This window comes from Acipenser ruthenus, chromosome 32 (assembly GCF_902713425.1).
Source record: "Acipenser ruthenus chromosome 32, fAciRut3.2 maternal haplotype, whole genome shotgun sequence".
NCBI lineage: Eukaryota > Metazoa > Chordata > Actinopteri > Acipenseriformes > Acipenseridae > Acipenser > Acipenser ruthenus.
Genome location: NC_081220.1, coordinates 8,290,120 through 8,312,659, shown reverse-complemented (window position 1 = coordinate 8,312,659; position 22,540 = coordinate 8,290,120). Strand labels below are relative to the sequence as shown.

The window sequence follows — 22,540 nt, the reverse complement described above, 5'->3', positions numbered from 1 at the left end:
GGTGCAACGTGCCAATATCTATAAACACAGACCACATATATCACAGACCAAGAACAAATACACACACACTGTTTTAAATAAAACTGACGAAACCATAATCCCTGGTTTAGGAGGCCAGTGCCTTATCCTTTAGGTGACTTCCAGATGGATAGCAGTCAGCGAGACAATACACGACCAGAGGAATAAATGTGTTCATTTTACTATAAAGATTGTTTCAGTGAAATCAACAGCTGATACCAAACTCTTGTCAGCACTCAATACCATTTTAATTTCTTTTTTAAATCGGACTAAAATAGCGTTCCTAACACAGATTGTATTTTTGTTGTAAACAGACTACTTGTTGAAGTCACTACTTGTTGAAGGAATTGTGGGAAATGTCGTTTTAAGACCTTGAAATATACCTTTGCTTCTATACCTGATCCAACATTTCCCACAATTATTTTCAACGTCACGTCCCTGCCTATTGGCTGAGCGTCGCAGAGCATGCAGGGGCGGCGCATTTAAATTTCAAACTTGTACAGACAGACACGGAGTATTTCGCTTATTTGTTTTTAAGATACTGACTGTCTGTTGAACAATACAAACTAACTTGAGACAGCCAAGCCGTTAAAGCATACCTTCAGTCTGCCATGTGATGCAATAACAAGTATTGGCATTTTTGCATTGTCTGCTTCGTCAAACAAGCTCTAGCCACAGCACACAGCGCTGCTGCATCGGGACACAGAGGTGGATTTTAAAGCGACTGAATCAACGAGCTGAGACTACTTTTTGAAGAAATTGAAAACATACCTCTCGTCAAAATATTTGCTATTTAGTTAATTTATTTATTTTTTGAATTTGCAATTGGCAGACTACATTGCCGACAATCTGAATTGCTCATATCAAGTTGCGTTGTAGCCTATGAGAATCGCTGGCATAGCTCAAGGGGAATTAGCTCAAATGGTAGAGCGCTCGCTTAGCATGCGAGAAGTAGTGGGATCGATGCCCGCATTCTCCAAATAGTTTTAATGTATCTGCGTATTTAGTCCCAACGCATTATGGAGATAAATACAAAGTGTGACAATTCTTTGTAACAGAGACGCCCGCCCTACATGTGTATTTTAAAGCACAGTCTCCTAATTTGTAATATTCCCCAGGCTGAAAAACTGCATTGCGCCCTCCATCGTATGCCTTCCGAGAAGCACAAAGGGAGATTTTTTATATATATTTTTTTTAACAATGGAAGAGTTTGTGTTATTTGGGAATAATTATTAATGGCTTGAAATAACGCCTTGGCTGTGACTTATTGCTTTTATAAAACGACTACACCAATATTTGTAACGTTAGTCACTTTTTGAGATCTAGTCAGCTATGTATAACTATGCTAAGCTCCGCTAGCAAATCGACTAGCCGTCCTGTGCTAGCTAGCTAGCTGGGTTACTAAAAAAAAAAAAAAAAAAAAAAAACATCAGCTCAAACATTTCCCAGGTCGCCTCTCTCTCTCTCTCTCTCTCTCTCTCTCTCTCTCTCTCTCTCTCTCTCTCTCTCTCTCTCTCTCTCTCTCTCTCTCTCTCTCTCTCTCTCTCTCTCTCTCTCACACACACTCTCTAATTTTTTTAAAAAATAAGATACGATACTACAGGATTAAATACAGTAAAATCGGGAGCAGATAAGTGCAAGTTAAAGTGCATTAAGGGCAGAGTGCTATATTGTCCAGAAGGGGAGAGCTGAGTTTTACAGGTCCTGTCTGAAGAGGTGTGTCTTGAGGAGGTGCCAGAAGGTGGTCAGAGACTGGGCAGTCCTGACATCTGTAGGAAGGTCGCTCCTCCACTGCGGGGCGAGGGTGGAATCTGCAGTATCAGTAGTGTATCCTACAGATGTCAGGACTGCCCAGTCCCTGACCACATTCCGGCGCCTCCTTAAGACTCACCTCTTCAAACAGCACCTGTAGAACTCCTCTGTTTGTATCCTGGGACACTATCACCCTTCATTTAAATGTGCTTTATTTTGCTCTTATCTGCATTTAATCCTGTACTTCAGAATACTGTAATCTGTCAAGTGTTTAACCTGTAGTATTTTGTATTTAATCATATCCTGATGTAACTATCACTATTTAATCATATCCTGATGTAACTATCACTATTATCTGCTGTATTATTGAATTATGGTTTGTCACACTTGAACAAAAGTTATTGTATTTCTTGCTCTTATTGTATTACTTGTATTGCAACACTTGAAATGTATTTGCTTACGATTGTAAGTTGCCCTGGATAAGGGCGTCTGCTAAGAAATAAATACTACTACTACTACTACTACTACTACTACTACTACTACTACTAATAATAATAATAATAATAATAATAATAATAATAATAATAATAATAATAGTTACTTTGAAAGACACTAAACCAGTTTAAAGCATTCGTTAGTTAAACCAAAACCAGTGTATAAAGTGTTTTTGTAAGACAAATAAAACACAAATGCACCGAGATTTGAACTCAGCTCGCTAGATTCAGAGTGCTAACCATTACACCATGAAACCACCCATACAGTTCCCCCATTGCAGGGACTCTCGTCAATGTTTCGTCAAAACACCAAACAGCACAAACTGCACTACACTCTGTGACCACAAGAGGGAGAGAGAGCGTAATAAAATGATGCTCTTTAATCCAGAGCAGTGGTTCTTAACCTGGGGTCCATTAATAATTAATAATTATTTATACTGTGTAACAAAGCTACATAATCACAGCCGTGGCTAAGATGAATGGTTTGAGAGAAGGGAGAAGAGAGAGAAATAGCTGTGTTTGTACAAACTCAACACAAAGAAAACTATATTCTATTTTTTCGTTTTGCTTGCAAGATCAACTTTTTTCAGTTTTTTTTCTGAATGGCAAAGAAACTGCATCAGCTGAAAATGAGTTTAAACATAAGAGCACTGCTTGGCTACAAGTGGCTGCTGTGCCAAGGAAGACTCAGGGTAAGAATCATTTAGAAAAACACTTTCATCAATTTGTGGGGCTATTCTTAATATATAAGTGTAAAACAGGGGCAAACTAATGGAAAATAAATTAAACTTCAATAGAAAAGGCTTTCATTTAAATGGGTTTTCATTAGTTAATTCACTGATGTACTATATTTTTACAGACTCCCCACTAATTTAGTCTCATTCCAAATGAAAGAAAGCTGGTTTTTCCAATATTTCTCAAAACAACATGTCAATACAAGAGCCATGTGTTTCTCAGTGAGCTGGAATCGCCATGGCAATGGAGTGTGATCAGTCACTGTGTGCGCCCTTTCACAAACATCAAACAAAATCAATCAATAAAGAAATCAATACACGAGTGTGATGGAAATATAATGAGTTCTGGTTGTAAATCTCCCTCTTGACCTGTGAGGATACAAAGTAGCGAAAGGGAAAGGCTTTGTATGGGTTGGCCTGACAGTTCATTCCCTGGGTCGGGAAGTCAATCAGCCTGGAAAAAGACGAGACTCCAGTGCGGGAATGTATTGACCTGGAAGGTAAACGAGGTAGCAGCTGCAGGCAATAGAATCAGCTGCAATCGTTTACCAAGGAGTCATGCATAATCACATAAAAGGGGCTGGAGAATCTTTTCCTTCGTTTTTGGTTTTGAAATAGACCCAGAAGGACCCGTGCACTGTGTATTAAGAATATTGTGAGTTTTTGTTTTGTTTGTCTTGTCTATAATTGCTATTTGTGTGTTTATAGACAGCTAACACGTTCTGGAGCTGTTAGTAAGAGCCAGCACTGAACCCGGAACAGCACTGCACTATTTGTCACTCTTTAACCTGTATCACCCGCCACGAGCACTACAGCACGCACCCAGGACTGGTGACCGTGGTTGTATATTGTGGGAGAGATGCTGTGTTTATTGTTTAGGGCTGCAATCCCTGTTACTGTACTCTGTGTTTTACGCATCGCTTATTATTTCGTCACCAGACCTGGATTATAACTAAAAATAAAACGTATATTTTTCCATACCGGATTACAAATCTCGTCCGTTTATTCCTGCACTGCATCACCTCTGCACCTGTTCATAATCAGCAACCACTTTGCCACAAGGAGTTTGATACCTTTTCCCCTGGCTTGTTAAATATCATTCTGATTGACATAATGAAAACACACTCCTAGCAGCTTGCTCAAGGTACATCTTGAAAAGGCCTGTGAAAGACAGTGAAGTAGATGTCCAATTTATAACAGTAAGAAGCATTCAAAATGTGACCAATGAAAAGAAAAATGACAGGTCCATTACTTCTACAGCAGCAGCAGCACGTGGGAAGGTATACCACTAGGGGTAGGGCACTACATACCCTTTAATACACAATAGCATTGAAATGATGACAGAAACAGAAATATTACTGTCAGTTTAGACAAACAGATCAGTTATATTAGACAGCAGTGATATACTGAGAGCTTTGACTGGAGGAAAAATAGAAGAAAACAGTCAAAGTGAACCCGACCTTATCAATTGCACTGGTGCTCACTCACGGCTCAGATCTCCTCTATCTGTGACAGCAGCAGCAGCAGCAGGATTTGTAGAAAGGAAGCTGCTTTGTATACCGGTGCCTGCCTCACTGCTCCAAACACTTTGAGACACACAGTATTGATGAGTCACTGCTCAGCCCTTTCAGAGTCACTGAAACACACAGTACAATGATGCCATTGCTTCTACTGCTGGGGACACGGGGGATCTTTGCTCAAGGTGATAATTAAATAGTTATTTATAAATCTGAAAGCTTGACTGGAGTTCATTTTAAACAGAACTTTTCATTGAAGTAAATCTGTCTAGCCGCTTCTGTACATTTTGTTTGTATTCTAACACAACACTATTTAATTTGACTCTTGCATTATTATTTTATAATCATTTTTTGTTGTATTTTTTCTCCAGAGTCCAGTGCAGACGTTGTTCTGACTCCGTCTCCAACAGCTCAGTCTGTTCTCCAGGACACACGGTCTCTATCCGCTGTACAGCCAGCAGCTTTGTTAGTACCAGCTCCATCCACTGGTACCTGCAGAAACCTGACTCCTGATTTATTCTACTTCTAACCGTCACTCTGGGACTCCAGCTCCATTCAGTGGCAGTGGATCAGGGACATAGTTTACACTGAGCATCAGTGGAGTGCAGGCTGAAGATGCAGGAGATTATTACTGTCAGCAGGGCAATAGCTACACATTCACACAGTGATACACGTCCGTACAAAAACCTCCCTCAGCTCTGCAGGGACTGCTCTGGCTCATAGACAGTAACCACAGGGGCTGAGGCTGAGAGCAGCTGCAGAGCTGCTACAGTCGGACTGCACAGAGCTGGGTTTGATTAGGCTGTGTCAGTGGTATAGCCTGGATTCAAACCAGCGCTCTCCGGGCTATAGGGCACATCCTGCACTCCGGCACAGTGCCTTTGCTGAATGCTCCACTCAGGAGCCCCTGAATTTTATAATTTTTAGAAGATTTTTTTTTATTTTATTAAGTAAGCAATATTAATAAAATAATTTCAGTATGAATGTAAAATGTTGTTTAATGACAGTGATGACATTTGAATGTGTCCAACGTGAAAGATCATTTAAAGAAAGACCAGGTCAATGATCTAGTCTTAGAGCCCACCGTGGGGGACATTAGTGCTGCTATTACTTAACAATGTGAGGAAGTAAACAATAATCTATTTGCTTTACTTCATTCTTTTTCTTGTTTTCATCATTTAAAAACCTGCATACAGAAGAGATGTGTTCATACTCAGAAAAGTAGTCCAAAGAGTTTGATGATAAAAACAGCATTTTAATGACAAAGAGCAATTAATTTGACCTCCGAGAGACACAGAGCAGATATTAATAGTGACCACAAGAGGGAGCCAGAGCACCACTGCTGTCCATAATGTAACAACACAGTAATAAGACTATTGAAATAGGCAGTAGCAGTTACCTCCCCAGTTAGCCCAGTTCTCCCATTGTTAACACAAGGCTCCTCACACCCAGTCATCTAAACATTCCAGTGTGGGTCTGTGTCTGGAGGAAGGAGCTGCTCACAGTGATGCATGCAGGGAAACACTGACTCTAAAATCTCAACCTGCAACTTCCACCCCTGACACTTCTAGTATATTTGTTGTCTTACATTTGATTTCTATAAGAATCCAGACTGACGCAGATAGTCAAAGTAAACAGCTTTTATTTCCCTAATCAAATACAGCTCATCGCTTAGCTTGTGCCCTGCTCGTTGTGTTATCTGGTTTTACACTTTGAATTTGCACAGGGTGGGGCTAGCAGCAACACACAGTCTAAAAGCGCATCTACATTTACTCTATTACAGCTGCCTTGTGCCATTCTATGCAAAATAATTAACAATAGCAGTTTGTTTCCTCCTTCAAAGGGTTTACCAGGAGAGCTGCTCTGTGATACAGCTGTAGCTCATAGCAATCGATGGAGCTGAATTCAGCATTCCTGGACTTCCAATAAGAGCATTTACACTGTGTCCTAAATTTGCATTGCGCATTTTACTTTGTAGTTTGGACATATCATTTTTTAATAGCTCTATTTATTAAAAAAAAAAAAAAAAAAACAACAACACAGTGTTGAACATGAGCACTCAGATTCTGATCCAATCCGAAATTATGTCTTTCGTATTACAATGTGAGTGTGTGTCTCAGTCACTTCAATCATACAAAGAGCATTTCAAGAGGAGCGATGAAGTGGAGCGAAGCGATCAAAAAAAAAGGCGCCAAGTTAGAAGCAAGAATTGTGTGAATCTTGGGCCCCAGCACCTTTCCAATTGTGCCTATTTGCTTGACAAGATTGGCCTAATTGCTTCTCCTAACTTGGATTTTTGCATTTGAGATCACCCCTTTAAACAGCTGTTTGTCGAACTTGTTTTTGTCATGGGATATATTTAATATAGGGAGGTAATCACTCCATAGTGGTTGGCTTTGTGCTAAGGGCGAGGTCGTTACACTAGTAAATTCCATTTAAGGATTTGTTCTGACTGTCTCCTCGGCTTGGGCAGCCACACTATTCAGCAGCACACTGCTGTGCTGAAATGCCAGGAAGCAAAATGGATAAAAGTTATTTTTATGCGGGAACATTATTTACATTTTCTTTTTTTTCTCTCCTGTGTGAATTTGCTGGTGTGTAACAAGGGATCTTGACTGACTGAAACTCTTCCCACAATCAGAGCAGCGGTACGGTTTCTCTCCTGTGTGAACGCGCCGGTGTGAAACAAGGTGTCCCGACCGTCTGAAAGTCTTTCCACAGTCAGAGCAGCGGTATGGTTTCTCTCCTGTGTGAATACGCTGGTGTGCAGCAAAGGATGCCAAGTGACCGAAACTCTTCCCACAGTGAGAGCAGTGATACGGTTTCTCTCCTGTGTGAATGCGCCGGTGTACAGCAAAGGATGCTGAGTGACGGAAACTTTTCCCACAGTTAGAGCAGTGATACGGTTTCTCTCCTGAGTGAATTCGCTGGTGTGAAACAAGGTTTGCTAACGAACTGAAACTCTTCCCACAGTCAGAGCAATGAAACGTTTTTTCTCCTGTGTGAATCCGCTGATGTTTTCCAAGTTGTCCTGACTGACTGAAACTTTTACCACAGTCGGAGCAGTGATATGGCTTTACTCCTGTGTGAGTTCTCTGGTGTTTTACAAGGTCTGTTGAATCCCTGAAACTCTTCCCACAGTCAGAGCAGTAATATGGTTTCTCTCCTGTGTGAATTCGCTGGTGTGTTACAAGTTGTCCTGATCGACTGAAACTCTTCCCACAGTCAGTGCAGTGATACGGTCTCTCTCCAGTGTGTATTCGCTGATGTATTAATAGGTGTTCTGACCGACTGAAACTCTTCCCACAGTCAGAACAGTGATATGGTTTCTCTCCTTTGTGAGTTCGCTTATGCAATTCAAAATTTCCAGACCGACTGAAACTCTTCCCACAGTGAGAACAGCGATAAGGTTTCTCTCCTGTGTGAATTCGTTGGTGTTTTGAAAGGTCTCCCGAGTTCCTGAAACTCTTTCCACAGTCAGAGCAGCAATGCGGTTTCTCTCCTGTGTGAATTCGCTGGTGTGCTGTACGGTGTCCTGATGACTTGAACCTCTTTCCACAGTCAGAGCAGCGATAGGGTTTCTCTCCTGTGTGAATTCGCTGGTGTATCACAAGGTCTCCTGAGTGCCTGAAACTCTTTCCACAGTCAGAGCAGTGATACGGTTTCTCTCCTCTGGTATTTTTTAATTTCTCTCCCCTCAGTATTTTTAAATTCCTTAACTGGGTCCTTGCTTTAACTGCTGGACTGGAACCTGGAAAAAACAAACAGGAGAGAAAAATCAGAGACGGTTTTAAGTAAGAAATGCAGCAAATGTTCCTTCCTCATTATGTCGTTTCATGACCTTTTCTGGGTTAGGTAGTGTAGGTAACTGTAGTCTAGTCCGCACCAGGGAGGCTGCAAAACTGATTTGATTTCATCCATCTGAACGCATGAAGGAACCTTCTAACCTCTCTTTAACTGAACTTTAGAGGAATACTAAGGATGAGTGAGTATAAGTTTAATTTATTCATCACAGGAATAGTAACCTAGTATACTGTTTTTTCTGGTGTTGTTGATTATTGTTTATTATTTGTCAAAAAGGGTTGCAATGGGTACCTATCTGTTATTAATACTAGCCAGATCAGCTAGATTAGGATAGGGAGATTGTAGGAGGTAACAGAGCTGTACATTTCTACGAGGAATCTGTGCACTCTGATTCTGGGGCCCTGTGCCGATCTGAAGGTTTGATCAGGAGAGTCAGCCTAGAACTTTTAGTCTTTTTCGAAAAACAGATTTAAGGGGTGGTGTAAAGTAGACAGAGATTGGGTATTTGAAATACTATACCAGAGTTGCCAGGTCCGCGGTTTTCCTTTAAAAAGACAGCCGCGGGAAATATTTAGGAGTCGCTGGTTGCTACTTTTTGGGCTACTTTCAAGAGGTCTCGTGGTTTTTTGGGCTAGTTTACTTTATACATATAAAAAAGAATAACTTTATTAAAAATGTATAAACTTTTGCAGCCTACCCGCCGCAGTGCACACAAACTATGTAAAACTTTGTTTCCCAATAAAATAACATATTGCGCATGACCACAACCACCACTGCGCATGACCATGCGAGTGAACAGGAGTGAGAGACGAATGATTGTGTTAATTGACAGTGAAAAGCAGCCATTTTAAGAAACAGGGTAGAAACATCGAAACCGCTAAAAAGCAGGAAAAATAAAGAAGTAATCTAAATACTGAAAAAATACTGCAAAGACTGAGAAAGAAAAAGGGTTACAAGCATGGATTAGCCGTGTACCTGGCGATGACTCAAAAGCAGCGTGTAGGTACTGTAAATGTGAAGTGCGAGCGCATCACAGCGATCTGTTAGCTCACAGTAAGACAGAGAAACATATTAGAAATGCAGCTCCCTATTCAAATACAAGAAGCTTATTTGACACAGGATTTAAGAAACAAGTTGACAATTCCATTAAAATATGTGAGTTGAATCTGGCAGCCCATATTGCTTGCCTTTCCAGCATCCACACCGTAGATCATTTGGGATGCATAGTCAGGGAAGTTGTACAGAAGGATATTAGTCTTCATAGAACAAAATGCTCAGCACTTATAAAATGTGTCATCGGGCCCATTGTTCATCAGGAGATGCTTGAAGACATCGCCAAAGAGCCACACTCTCTAATTGTGGATGAAAGCACAGACATCAGTGCAAACAAGCAACTCTGTGTGGTGTTCAGGTACTTCAGCAGAAAACTTGAACGTATCGTGACATCATTTGCCGGGATTGTTAGCTTGCCAGCCGGTGATTCTCACAGCATTGCAACAGCCTTGTTCAAATTCTTAAAGGAAAACAAACGAAGTGGAAAGATGCATTGGTCTGGCAACAGACGGTTGCAATACAATGTGTGGGAAAAATAATTCGGTACTAACAAAGTTAAGGGAGGTGAATCCAAAAATTGTGTACATCAAGTGTGTTTGTCATTCACTGCAGCTCTGTGCATCAAAAGCAATGGACGTACTTCCTCGAAACATCGAGTACATGGTATCACAGACGTACTCGTGGTTTTCCCACAGCACTCAGCGTCAAAAGAAGTACCGCGATCTCTATGCCACCATTAATGTTGGAGAAGCCCCGCTGAAGATTTTGCAGCTTTCTGACACAAGATGGCTTGCAATTAGCCAGTGTGTTGATCGAGTGCTTTCTCAGTATGAAGAGCTAAAGTTGCACTTTCAGCTTACAAAGGACACTGAAAGGAATTACAATGCTGAACTGCTGTACCAGATGCATTCAGACCGCGTAAACAGAATGTATCTGGGTTTTTTTCAGCCCCTCGTCACTGAGGTCAACAGAATAAACAAGCTGTTTCAGCTTGACGGTGCCAATCCAGCGAAACCTCTTGCTGATTTAATGACATTTTACCGCAGTTTGATCCAACGAATCATGAAACCTCACGATTTTCCAACATGGTCATCTGTAATGGATTTTGACATAACGTCCGACAGAAACAGCTTGCCACTTTCAGCAGTGGACTTCGGGATCAAGTTCCAGTTAGAACTGTCAGAATCAAAGATCGAACCTCAGAAAGCAGAGGATATCAAACGCAGATGCAGAGATTACATGTTCGAGTTTCTGAAAGAGATCAAACAAAGATTGCCTCCTAATATCCAGCAACTTGAGTCACTTACCGTTCTCAGCCCAACTGTTGTACTCAGTTCCAAAAAGCCACAGCTCGCAAATTTATCATTTTTGCCACTTTACAATGGAGATCTTGGCAAACTCGAACAGCAATGGCGAGCTTTGAACAATGTACACTGGGAGCACACTGAAGACAGCCAAATTAAAGAGTTCTGGGTTGAAGTGGCTAAACACTCCGATGCAGCTGGTGATAAAGATTTCACTGAACTTGGTCTTTTTGCCTTATCTCTTTTAGCCCTACCATTTAGCAATGCATCAGTGGAACGTGCTTTTTCACAAATGGCCCTAATCAAAACCAAACTAAGGACCCGCATGCAAGAGAAATTGTTGGAAAACATTCTTAGGGTCAGAGCATATATGCAGCATAATAAGTGTTGCTGCAACCAATTTCAGCCATCCAAAGCAATGCTGTCACTGTTTACAGGCGACATATATGAAGCAAATAACGCAGAAGATGGTGCAGACTCAGAGGAGCTTTTTTGAAACTAATATATATATATATATATATATATATATATATATATATATATATATATATATAAAAGTAAAAATGTTTTATTTGGTACATACTTTTTTCTTTGTACATTTAAAATTGACTTGAGATACACCTGCGTGATGATAACAGCTGGCCCTTACACGAGGAGTTTGAAGGTAAGAGGTTAAAAATGTTTTTTTATGTGTTATTTCAATGCATGGGGCATACTTTCAATTAACTTTTGTGTTTGCAAAAAAGAGCCAACAACTTGCCTTTTTTAATTTGTTAGGTGTATTTAATTGATGTGGATGTTTAATTGATTTAAATGATGTGATCATCTAATTAGATTGGTGGCATAACTTTAAAAGATTGAACTGTTTTCATCTTTGGGAAACAGTAGCAGCATTGAAGGATAGGGCTACATGTTAATGGTAATAAGCTTGGTTTCAGTAAAAAAAACAAATGAGGCTAGTTTTGAAGTGACTTTGGGCTATAAACACTGTAGAAATCTGGCAACCCTGTACTATACAGAGTATAATGGTCCTGATCCCATTCTGGTTGCGAAGACCAGGGAGTCAAGTTGTTATTGCTAATTTCCTGAGAGGGACTGTACATACAGTTAAGCTTGCCTATGCTGGGGGGTTCCCGAGTGGCGCATCCAGTAAAGGCGCTCCACGTGAGTGCAGGATGCGCTCTATAGTCTGCAAGTCGCGAGTTTGAATCTAGGCTATTCCTTTGCCGATCGAGGACGGGAGCTTCCAAGGGGCGGCGCACAATTGGCCGAGCGTCGCCCGGGGGGAGGGAGGGCTTAGGTCGGTCAGGGTGTCTCGGCTCACCGCGCACCAGTGACCCCTGTATTCTGGCCGGGCGCCTGCGGGCTTGCCTGTAAGCTGACCGAGAGCTGCGTTGTCCTCCGACGCTGTAGCTCTTGGGTGGCTGCATGGTGAGTCTGCAGTGTGAAAAAAAGCGGTCGGCTTGACGGCACACGCTTCGGAGGACAGCGTGTGTTCATCTTCAACCTCCCGAGTCAGCGCAGGGGTGGTAGCGGTGAGCCAAGCGTAATAAAATAATTGGCCATTCCAAATTGGGAGAAAATAATAAATTACTGGCAACGACTAAGTTTATAAAAAAAATAAAAAAAGCTTGCCTATGTTGAGAGTAATTGAACATGCAAATGGGAAAGGCTAGCCTAGGTTGCAAGAGAACCCAGAGAGTCATTTGTTAGATTGGGTTGCAGGAGAAACCAGAGAGCAGTTGAATGCACAATAAGCTTGTCAAGGTTACAGGAGTTTTCTGGGAGTAATTGTGTGTACGATAACCTTGTTTGTTGATTGTAAATGAGAGAGTAATTGGAAATAAACTCATTGATTATATGTTGATTCACAAATCTGCTGTATAAAAATAGAATAAATGAATAAGGGTGATTGAATATTAACTCCAATATATCGGAGGACAAACCCGCCGATTAGCAATAAAGATCATTTTAAATCTGTGTATTAGAAATAAATGAATAAGAGTGATTGAATATTAAGTCTAGTATATTGGCAGGGGGGGGGGTAAGCCTGCCGATTCGGAATAAAGTCATATTCCCCAATAGATGTCATATTAACCCTGTAGACCCCAGATTAAATACAGAACCCTCCTGTAGATTCCTGAGAATTTTGACCAACAGTGGCGATTCCACCTAAGTTTGATTCAAATAAACATAACTAAAAAAAACAAGTAAAATGTATAATTACAGGTTTTATTAATTCTAAACAGGACAAATTATTCTTTGAAACAACACCAGCCTTGACAGTTTGTGCAAAGCAGACAGCAGAGTGAAGAGATGGGTAAGACGAAAGGGCTTCCAGGTCGCGTCCGCCACTGAAAAGAAAGGAGACGAGAAGGAAGGAGGGGCTTCTGTTCCATTAGCCAGTAAAATAAGAAGAGGCGGAAAAGGCGGCGGGGCAGAAGAAGGCAGCTGCCATCCTGTTGGTCAGGAAAGAAGGAGCTCTCAGCCTAGCAGTCTAAAGGGGAGGAGCTACCGCCAGCCGTTACCAGAGAAGGAGGCGGAGCTCTCAGCCCAGCATTCTCAGGGGGAGGAGCTACCGCCAGCCCAGGAAGGGGGAATGGCAGTCATGTCAACCAGAGGGGGCGGAGCTATGGTTCCCACGGGGAGAGAAAGTGAGCCTGTCGGAGCGTCTGGAGCCGACAGCACCCGTGCCTGAGTGGCCGTTTGCCCCAGCAGCAGCAGAGGAGTGGCTGTTGTCACCACTAGCAGCAGTGTGGCCACTGCCACCACCACCACCACCAGAGCGGGTGTTGCTGACCCTATGCCCTGCACTGCAGCCAGATGGGTTAGTGCTGCTACATGGGGACATGGGGCTTAAGGGAAAATGTGGTGGTTAAACGTGCGCCTTCTAACAGAAACCCAGGGGGCAACAATAGGATAAAATTAGAGACAGCGGTTAGCAGACGGCAGGGCATCCAGGTTAGAAAAGGCAGCCATGTCCGTCTGGTATTTGACAGGTGTCAGGGTCAGGGTTGGCTGGACTCTACAGCGAAAGTGGGAGGAATATGATCAGGCAGTTGTCAAATGATTGGGCTTTTAAAAGAGAACTGAGTGCCAGTCAGTGCCAAAGTCATAGTCTTCAATGTCAAGTGTCAAAATGCTTGAGTGATGTTATGGGAAACATATAAAAGTTCAAAATGTATGTGAATTGTTTTTGAAAAAAAAAAAAAAAAAAGTACCAGAAAACTCTGACTATTCAAAAAGGTCGCTGTAAGAGATAGCCGTCTCTTTTAAAGAAGAACATAACATTAAGTTTCATATTGCACACACTATAGCTTCTAGAGGGAGAGTGAATTAGAGGACTGGGAATGTTAATCAAATCTCTTAACTGTTTCATCGATTTTTACCTACATAATTGGGTACAATTTGGTTTCGACAAACAAATAAATACAATAAATTGAACTGTGTTTGGGATCTCAAGCTGTGTTGTACGGACTGTGTGAGAATGGAGAGAAAGATGTCCAGCTGCATTCTGGGACTACAGGCTCTCACCACACAGACACACACACACTCATTTCAATGCCCACTTTTTAAATAATATACTTTGAATACTTAGAAGTGATTAGGAAGAAAATAACATGAATTTGGTGATTGATTTTGCATAGAATTAATTAACACATAAAGCATTTTGTTGTAAGAATCATTTAAATTGTTTATTTCTTACTTTTGATAAACACTGAAAGACCTTGGCTGTTAACTCAATCTGGTAGTTATGGACATGTTCATTAAATTACATTGAAGTTTTACCCAATTAGCCAAATTTGATAAATTACTGTGGATGGTCTTTAGGAGCAGATCCATTACGATGTTTATCTACCAGTTCCACTGAGAAAGATCCATGAGAATAAATGCAATTCATATTACAAAAATTAAAAGTAATCTGAACATTTTAAAAGTAAGACACATTGACATTGTAATAAGAAAACAAGTTTTACTTTAGCCATTAACTAATTAATGGCTTGTAGACTGAGATTATGGAAAAGCTAATGATTAAAAACTTTTTACAAAAGTGGCCTTGGGCAGCAAATTGGACGGGACCACGTGAAATTATAGACACATGTGGCGAGGGGAATATGATGGTTTGTAAAAACAAGGGAACAGCCGACATATAAATGGTTTCATGTGGATTAGTGCAAATTGTTTAAAGGCTGATATTGTCTAGAATACATTCTAAATTAAAGTCTTAGACCTATATTTCAATGGGGAGGTTGGGGCAAAAGTCATGCAATATATATTTAAGGTTTTCAAATATTAACAAAGAATAAATCCTTCACTTGATTTTTCATTTCAGAAGCTGCTGTTCTGTGTGCATTGGTGAGCCTGCTAGCAGTCACTGAAATGCACCCTTGGCCAGATCCCTGTGTTCCCTCAATGAGAGATCAACAAGCCGATTACTGCTTTGCTATGAACTAAGATCTGGTGGAAGCAGTGATTAAGAAACAAGGAGAACTCCACAGTGATGTTAACAGAGGGGAAGCGAGAACCCACAATTGATACAGGCAGTACCTCCAGAACAAAATACCGATGAACAAAAACACATAAAACCTACTGCTTTGCCAAAGATTGGAGATGTCAAATCCCTAAAGAAAGAGGAACATGGAGGCTGGGTAATGACTTCATTCAAAGATTGGAGATGTCAAATCCCTAAAGAAAGACGAACATGGAGGCTGGGTAATGACTTCATTCAAAGATTGGAGATGTCAAATCCCTAAAGAAAGACGAACATGGAGGCTGGGTAATGACTTCATTCAAAGATTGGAGATGTCAAATCCCTAAAGAAAGAGGAACATGGAGGCTGGGTAATGACTTCATTCAAAGATTGGAGATGTCAAATCCCTAAAGAAAGAGGAACATGGAGGCTGGATAATGACTTCACTCAAAGATTGGAGATGTCAAATCCCTAAAGAAAGAGGAACATGGAGGCTGGGTAACAACTTCATTCAATATCCATTGTTGTTGAAAAATTCCTAATGGGGGGGGGGATCGGACATTCCCTTTAAGGAGTTGCGAATTCATCCCTTCAATGCAAAACACACTGGAACTTACTGGTTGCAATATACCACACAATAAACTTGGACCACTCTCAATGTGTTTCAGCTTTCATTTTATTGCCACGACCACGACCAAAACCACTGATACCACATAGTCCACAGACTACTCCAGGATCCGCAAACAGACTTGTGTTTACTCGTTTCAAAAAGACTACTGTTGAAAATGTTCAAATAATCAATGTTGACTGTGCTTATTAATGTTGATAGTTGGAAAAATATGCTAGAAATGTATTGTTTAAACGACATTAGGTCTAACTCGAAAGTTATCCAGGGTGCCGTTTCCCAAAAGTAACTCGACCATCGTAACAGCAACGTGTCAAATCTGATGTGTTTCCCAAACACCGTCGTTAGTCAAGTAGCTCATGAATAGCATTGTGGGTTCACGAGCGGTCTGGGGTAATTGCGAGGAGACTTTGTGAGCACACAAGGGCTGCGGAGCACCACTTGAAGTGTGTGTGTTGAGGGCATCAAACATATACATTCTGGTTTAAGTTTAATAATTCTTGCTTTGAACAGTATATCGCGTTGCTTTGTGTTGAATTTATTGCATTTATAACAAATAAAAAGGGTAATTTTATTAAGAATAAAAAAGACCAGTATTTAATTGTATCGTTTTGAAGCCAGGTTACCTTCAATTGCAATGTGTAAAATAAAGACGCATTATATGAGGGCAGAAGTACAAAGTTTAGTTATACAAAGTGTACATAAGATCATGATTTAAATGGAAATTGAAATGATATCTGGAAGATGCTGTTATCACAATACATAATGGTTACTCCCCATGACCCTGTAAAGGATTAAGCGGTTATGGAAATGGTTACTTGGATATACTGAACGGAGACATCACCACCAGGGGCCATAAGAAAAAACAAACTATTATTATTATTGCGCTGTAAGCCTAACCTACCTGCATTCTATATCTGGGATGGATTGAACTTATTATTACCAGTATTAGACCTATTATTATTTCATTACTTATCTTTATTAATAGACAACATTGATCTATATTTATAAACAAAAGTGCTAGTAGTTTATATCTTTAATTTACTTATTTGTATATAGAGCTTGTTTTTACTGTACCGTCAGTTCAGGGGAGTCCAGATAAGAAGAGAAAGATTGAGTTTGGCACGGTTGTTTTGTATCCCTTTTCACTGTAATAAACCCTCCATGCTTGATTCAAGTGGCCTGTTCGCATTTATATAACCCATGCCTGGCTGTCTAATCTCTTTAAACCCTTACATATTACAGTATATTAACAATACACATTTTTATTTCTGCTTGTTCATTTTCCAAAGTTTCCTCGTCTATATAATCGCCAGGTCTCAAATAAATTGGCAGTCTCCAATAGGCGCTGGTCTGCTTGTGAGTTTTGTAAATAAATGCCTGGCCGTTTAATAGAAGTTTCACGGTATGTGTTAATGTCCATTTAACTGCTGTTAAATACTTTTGTACATGTCCGGCTACAGAGATTAGCACTGTCTCTCAGAGCCGGCCTTAGGGCAAGGCAAGCAAGGTGACCGCCTAGGAGGGCCACACCCCCAAATTGTGTATATGACGTCTTGAAATGAATCCCGATTCAGACTCTTCACAATAATCACCTCCAAAATATATTGATTTCTGCTGACCAATTTACTGTATGCACAGACTGACAAAGTGGATGTATTTCCTCATGTGTGTACTTGTTCTGCCATAACGCCATAACGGCCCTTTTATTGAAGGATGGGTCCTGATCATGACATGCTTTTATTAATTAGTAAAAAAAAATACTTTAAAAAAAAAAAAAAAAAAACTCAAGCAAAAAAGTAAACCTACAAAAAGGACCCTTCAGTACGGCATTCACACAGCGATATTACAGGCTCAGCTGCAATTTGGCAGCATACCTCCATTTACATAGAAGGCAGATCATGCAGTGTTAAAACATGCTGCCGGTGTGTCACACTTCAAAAGAATACACTGTATGCTGCACACATTAAATAGGGATTTGTTTTTTAAAAAACAAAAACATTCTGTTCTTCAAATCTGCAAGAGCACAAAACATAAAGTCTACCGGTAACTCACATTTCAGTATGTTGCTTAGACAAGTTAAACTGATAGTTTGTTTCAAACTTTTTGTGCCAAGTAATCATACACATAAAACAGTAGGCTACAGTATTTTAATTAAAGAATAAACCATTTTAGCCAGAACTCTAACTTATTCTAATAAATTAAACTTTGTTTTATAATATAAAGCAGAAATGCTGTTAACATATGGTATTTTTAACAGTATTTGTGTTTTTATCATTTATATTCTGAGGTGAAATTAAATATTTAAGCTATTTATTACCCAACCTGTGACATAAAATATACAATATTGTAGCCTACGCTGGTCAGACAGTTGGTTTCGAACTTCAGCCCCGTGTCATCAGCTGCAGATGTGGGCAGGACCAGATTTCAGAACACGAAAAAATAAGGGGAGTTTTAGGACTGTACCAGTAACATCTATTACACACATTATAGGGTGTTACATACTGTCCTATATAAAATGTGGCGTCTGTTCACACTGAGAAAAATCTGCTTCACACCGGCACTGTGCCTCCACTGAACCACCTTGAGAGTGTCGCTGCATTTACCAGCATTTCCCATTGACACTGAAAGTGATTCCGCATCAGTGCCGCCACAGACACGGTGATTTGCTTCAGTGTAGACAAGTATGCGAAATGAACCTGGATGCTAATGTGGAGCCCTGCTATCTGTTCTCAGCCTCTCAGTCACATTGTGGCCATCACTCAGTGTAGAATGACAATGTCACAGCTAGTCAGTCACTCACCTGCTGGACTGCACTCTGAATGTGAGCTCTCGTCGTCCTGTCCACCTCCTTGCGTGCTGTTGGGAGAGCCTTCCTCTCCAGAGCCTTGCTTTCTCACATAGATTCTCTCCAGCACCACGCTACACTCCCGCAGGTGTACCGGACCCAGCTCAGTGGGGGCTGCTTTCAAGTCTTCGGATTCTTCCTTCCCTGGTTTCAAGAGTACCTCCTCTTTCAGGGGCTCCAGTTTAATACGCACCATTTCCAGCACCTCTTCTTTCATAGGAACTGGTTCTTCTGTCTGGGAGATCTCCAGTTCGTTGCGCTCAGCTTTAATTCCAGACACCACTGGCTTGATGCTGTCACAGGGCGTCTCACAGAGCTCCTGTTTAATGGGGAGGGAAGCCAGTCCAGTGAACTCCAGTCTAATGGGGACCAGTTCAAGTTTAGGGAGCTACTCTTTAATCGGGACAGATTCCATCTTCACATTGTCCAAGGCATCAAACGTGGTTCTGCTTGGTAACTGTCAGAAAACAAAAGAAAAAAAGATTAAGGGCTGGTTTCATATCTGATTAGCACTAATCACCGTGTTTGTGGCGGCACTGATGCGGAATCACTTTCAGTGTCAATGGGACATGCTGGTAAAATGCAGAGACTCTTTATTCTGTCACTGACCCGTCTCTCGAGGTGGTTCAGTGGCGGCACAGTACCGGTTCTGAAGCAGATGTTTCTCAGTGTAAACTGCAATGCCACAACAGACACTGCATTTTACACAGAACAGTACGTAACACCCTATTATATTTGTAATGGACGTTAATGGTACAGTCCTAAAAAAACATTTTTTTGTGTTTTGAAATAGGGTTCAACCCATCTGCAGCAGGGAGCCGAAGTTCAAAACAAACAAACTGCAGTGTACATAAATGAGGGTCGATAGAATAAAAGAAGTCATTTTTAAATTACTAAATGATGCTTTAATCATGTCAGACTTTGTGTAGATCAACTTATTTAAAAATGGATTGATTTGATCGATTGCTCAAAGTAGGTGTTAATCCCCAGGGATCCTAGAAATCTGTTTATAACAGAATACTGTGGAAAAATGCGCAATTTGCATTTTGGCAGAGAATTTGTATTTTTTACATTTTGTGAAGAATGCAAAGAACATCTATGAACCCCACCAACTGAATGAGTTGTAAATGTTTTAATGTAAGCACCAGTGACACTTCTGCAATGTGCACATCATCACCCTGTTGTGTTTGATCAACCGCTACACCTACACTCTACAAGAAGCCTGGGAAAGTACTGGATGCACTTCATTCATCCCGTGGGGATAAAATAAAATAAGGGTTTTGGAGGTTGCCTGTGCTTTGAAGTTTCGGTTAGGATTGTTAGGATTATGGTGAATTATAAAAAAAAAAAAAAATCATGTGATGAACGAATAGCAACTGCCCACCAGCATCGAGTATGTGAGACCTCAGCCCCCCTCAGGCAAAGTCAGCATTTTAAAAGGGGGCTCAACCCCCTCTGTGTTTTGAGACATGTCAGGGCATCCCTGCTGATCACAAATGAAAAGAAAAATGGTTTCACATTACTAGCGTGAAATACATTGAAAGCACTTAGATCAAAATACCTATACAGTTTGTATACACAGCAATGCAGTCGAATACGTTTGCCTAGAGATTTATTGGTAGAGAACTTCTGACAGATATATCTTATAGTCAGTCTGACATACATAACCAACCCATAAATAATTCTTTAAAAAAGAAAATCTTATAACTGCTGTGACTACATTTTCACCATTCTGGTTGTGGTCACGTTCATGGGTTCTTTGTTAAAGATCACTTAACTCTGTTATTTTACGGTCAAAACTACAGATATATATCTATAGATAGATCTAGAGCTACAATCAGCAGAGTTCAAGTGAGATTTGGGTCCATCATCTTGGGTGATGATAAGAACACGAGAGAGTACACATAGTTCTATATATGTCTCTGGAGGGGTTCCAGTTTAGTAATACACACCATTTCCAGCACCTCTTCATTCACAGGAAGGGGTTCTTCTGTCTGGGAGATCTCCAATTCATTGCGCTCAGCTTTAATCCCAGACACCTCCGACTTGATGCTGTCAGATGGCATCTCACAGAGCTTCTGTTTAATGGGGAGGGAAGACAGTCCAGAGAACTCCAGTCTAATGGGGACCAGTTCAAGTTTAGGGAGCTCCTCTTTAATCGGGACTGATTCCATCTTTAAACTGTCCACAGTATCAAATGGGGTTCTGCTCGGTAGCTGCCAAAAATAAAAAAAAAGAAAGATTATAAGTCCTGTCAAAGAGGTTTAAGTGGGGGCTCCTGACAGGCACACCCAGTAAAAGCGCTCGCCCGAGTGCAGTGGATTTGTATTTCACTTTCAGACTCCAGAATTTAAGGTGGACTTAAAAATACCAGAATTATTCTGATCTGACTCTTAAGGTGGATTTCACTTTTAAATCGCCACAAAACATGAAGATGTTTAATTTAAATTACTGATTGCGCGTGCGTCTATTCAAAAACACTCCTGCAAATTCGGCGATTTTTCGGTTTAACCCTGAAGCAGAAATCGTGTTAACCATTGACATACACACACAAACACACACACACACACACACACATATTAAACATGGATTACATTGTCAACGTGTAGTTTATACTAACGTTTCAGAAAATGCGCAAACATTTGACTACATGATGTATTCACACACAAACAGGAAACAGGCTGCTCTCGTACAAGCAGTGTTATAAATTATGGGGTTTCCACAAACGATTAGACTCACACTGTGTATTACTTCTAAATGAACACACTTTATTGAAAATCACACATCCGGTACCACGAACTCAGCTCTTCCCAGAATCCCGCTCTCCAACATCTTCCTACCAGACCCCATCTCCCTGTAACAAAGGTTCCCACCGAGTAAGCGCTACAATTCATTGAATCACCAGACTGTTACATTTGCTTAGTTGCAGGTTAGTATTATTACGAAAGCACACAATTACTTTAATTGCTTGTTCTTATATCACTGACCAATATAAATCCAGGATTTTATGAAATTGTTAACAACTCACCCGCTACTAATCTTCAAAACTCAAACCCGCCGCAAATCTTGCGCTTTAAAATGATGCGTCCGGTTCAGTTGAGTTTTTGGAAACGAAGCTTGTTCTGTGGGCAGAATGAATGCTTTGCTTCTGATTGGTTACTTGCGAGTCTAAAATGTTTAATGGAACATTTGATTGGCCAGATTATGTGACAAAAAGCTGGTGGGGAAAGACTGGGAAAAATTTAGGTGAGTCTGACTTTGCGGTTAGAACTACCCACTGAAATGCATAGAATTATATAAAATATTGTATAGAAGAACAGAGGCTGTATCAAACTACCGATATATATATATATTTTTTTTTTTTAATTTTGCAAGATTCGTACATATACCATATTTTAATACCAGTGTTTCCAAAGATGGTTTATTCAAGTTTTTCATGGCAATGCAGTGTTGGTGATACAGAATGAGACTTGAGTTTAAAATATGTCTGCCTTGAGCAAGTGCAGGTCTGTGTCCATCCTGACCGAATCATCTGTCGAGCATAAACAAATAACCACTAAACCTACTGCTGCCCCTCGTCAGCGGAGTCCAATGACACATCTAGCCCTTTATCATTCATTACACAATACAACTGAGATCGGCTGTTTTAATAACGGTGTGTGGATTTCATTTCTGCTTCTTTACGTGTTTGTTTTCCCTTCAGTATAATGTTTGCTTTTCAGGTTGTGTGTGTGTGCGTGTGTGTGTGTGTGTGTGTGTGTGTGTCGTTTTATGGCCGTGCATATGCGTTTCTTATTTTTTATTTGTTCTTACCCCGTGGTTAGTTTTGGTGTCGTTTAAATTTGGTATTTAGGCTACTGAAAGAACAATACAGACGATAATCTTGTAAGTTTGTCCGACCACCCGCAATTATCGAAATA

The 22,540-nt window shown here is 40.6% G+C and overlaps 1 protein-coding gene across 4 annotated transcripts; it reads right to left on the bottom strand.

Moving 5' to 3' along the window:
• Positions 1–5,804: 5,804 nt before the first annotated feature.
• LOC131702964 (zinc finger protein 135-like) lies at positions 5,805–21,746 on the bottom strand. 4 transcript variants are annotated; one of them, XM_059005807.1, is made up of 4 exons: positions 21,649–21,746; positions 20,573–20,836; positions 18,576–19,077; positions 5,805–8,266 (listed from the first exon to the last, which is right to left on the bottom strand). In XM_059005807.1, exons 3-4 carry the CDS (start codon positions 18,835–18,837, stop codon positions 7,071–7,073), a joined length of 1,458 nt encoding a protein of 485 aa, XP_058861790.1. In that variant the 5' UTR covers positions 18,838–19,077; positions 20,573–20,836; positions 21,649–21,746; the 3' UTR covers positions 5,805–7,070. The 4 variants fall into 4 exon arrangements, with proteins under 4 accessions (XP_058861790.1, XP_058861788.1, XP_058861789.1 ...); XM_059005805.1 differs by lacking the exon at positions 21,649–21,746 and adding an exon at positions 21,360–21,548; XM_059005806.1 differs by lacking the exon at positions 21,649–21,746 and adding an exon at positions 21,388–21,548.
• Between the last annotated feature and the right edge of the window lie 794 nt (positions 21,747–22,540).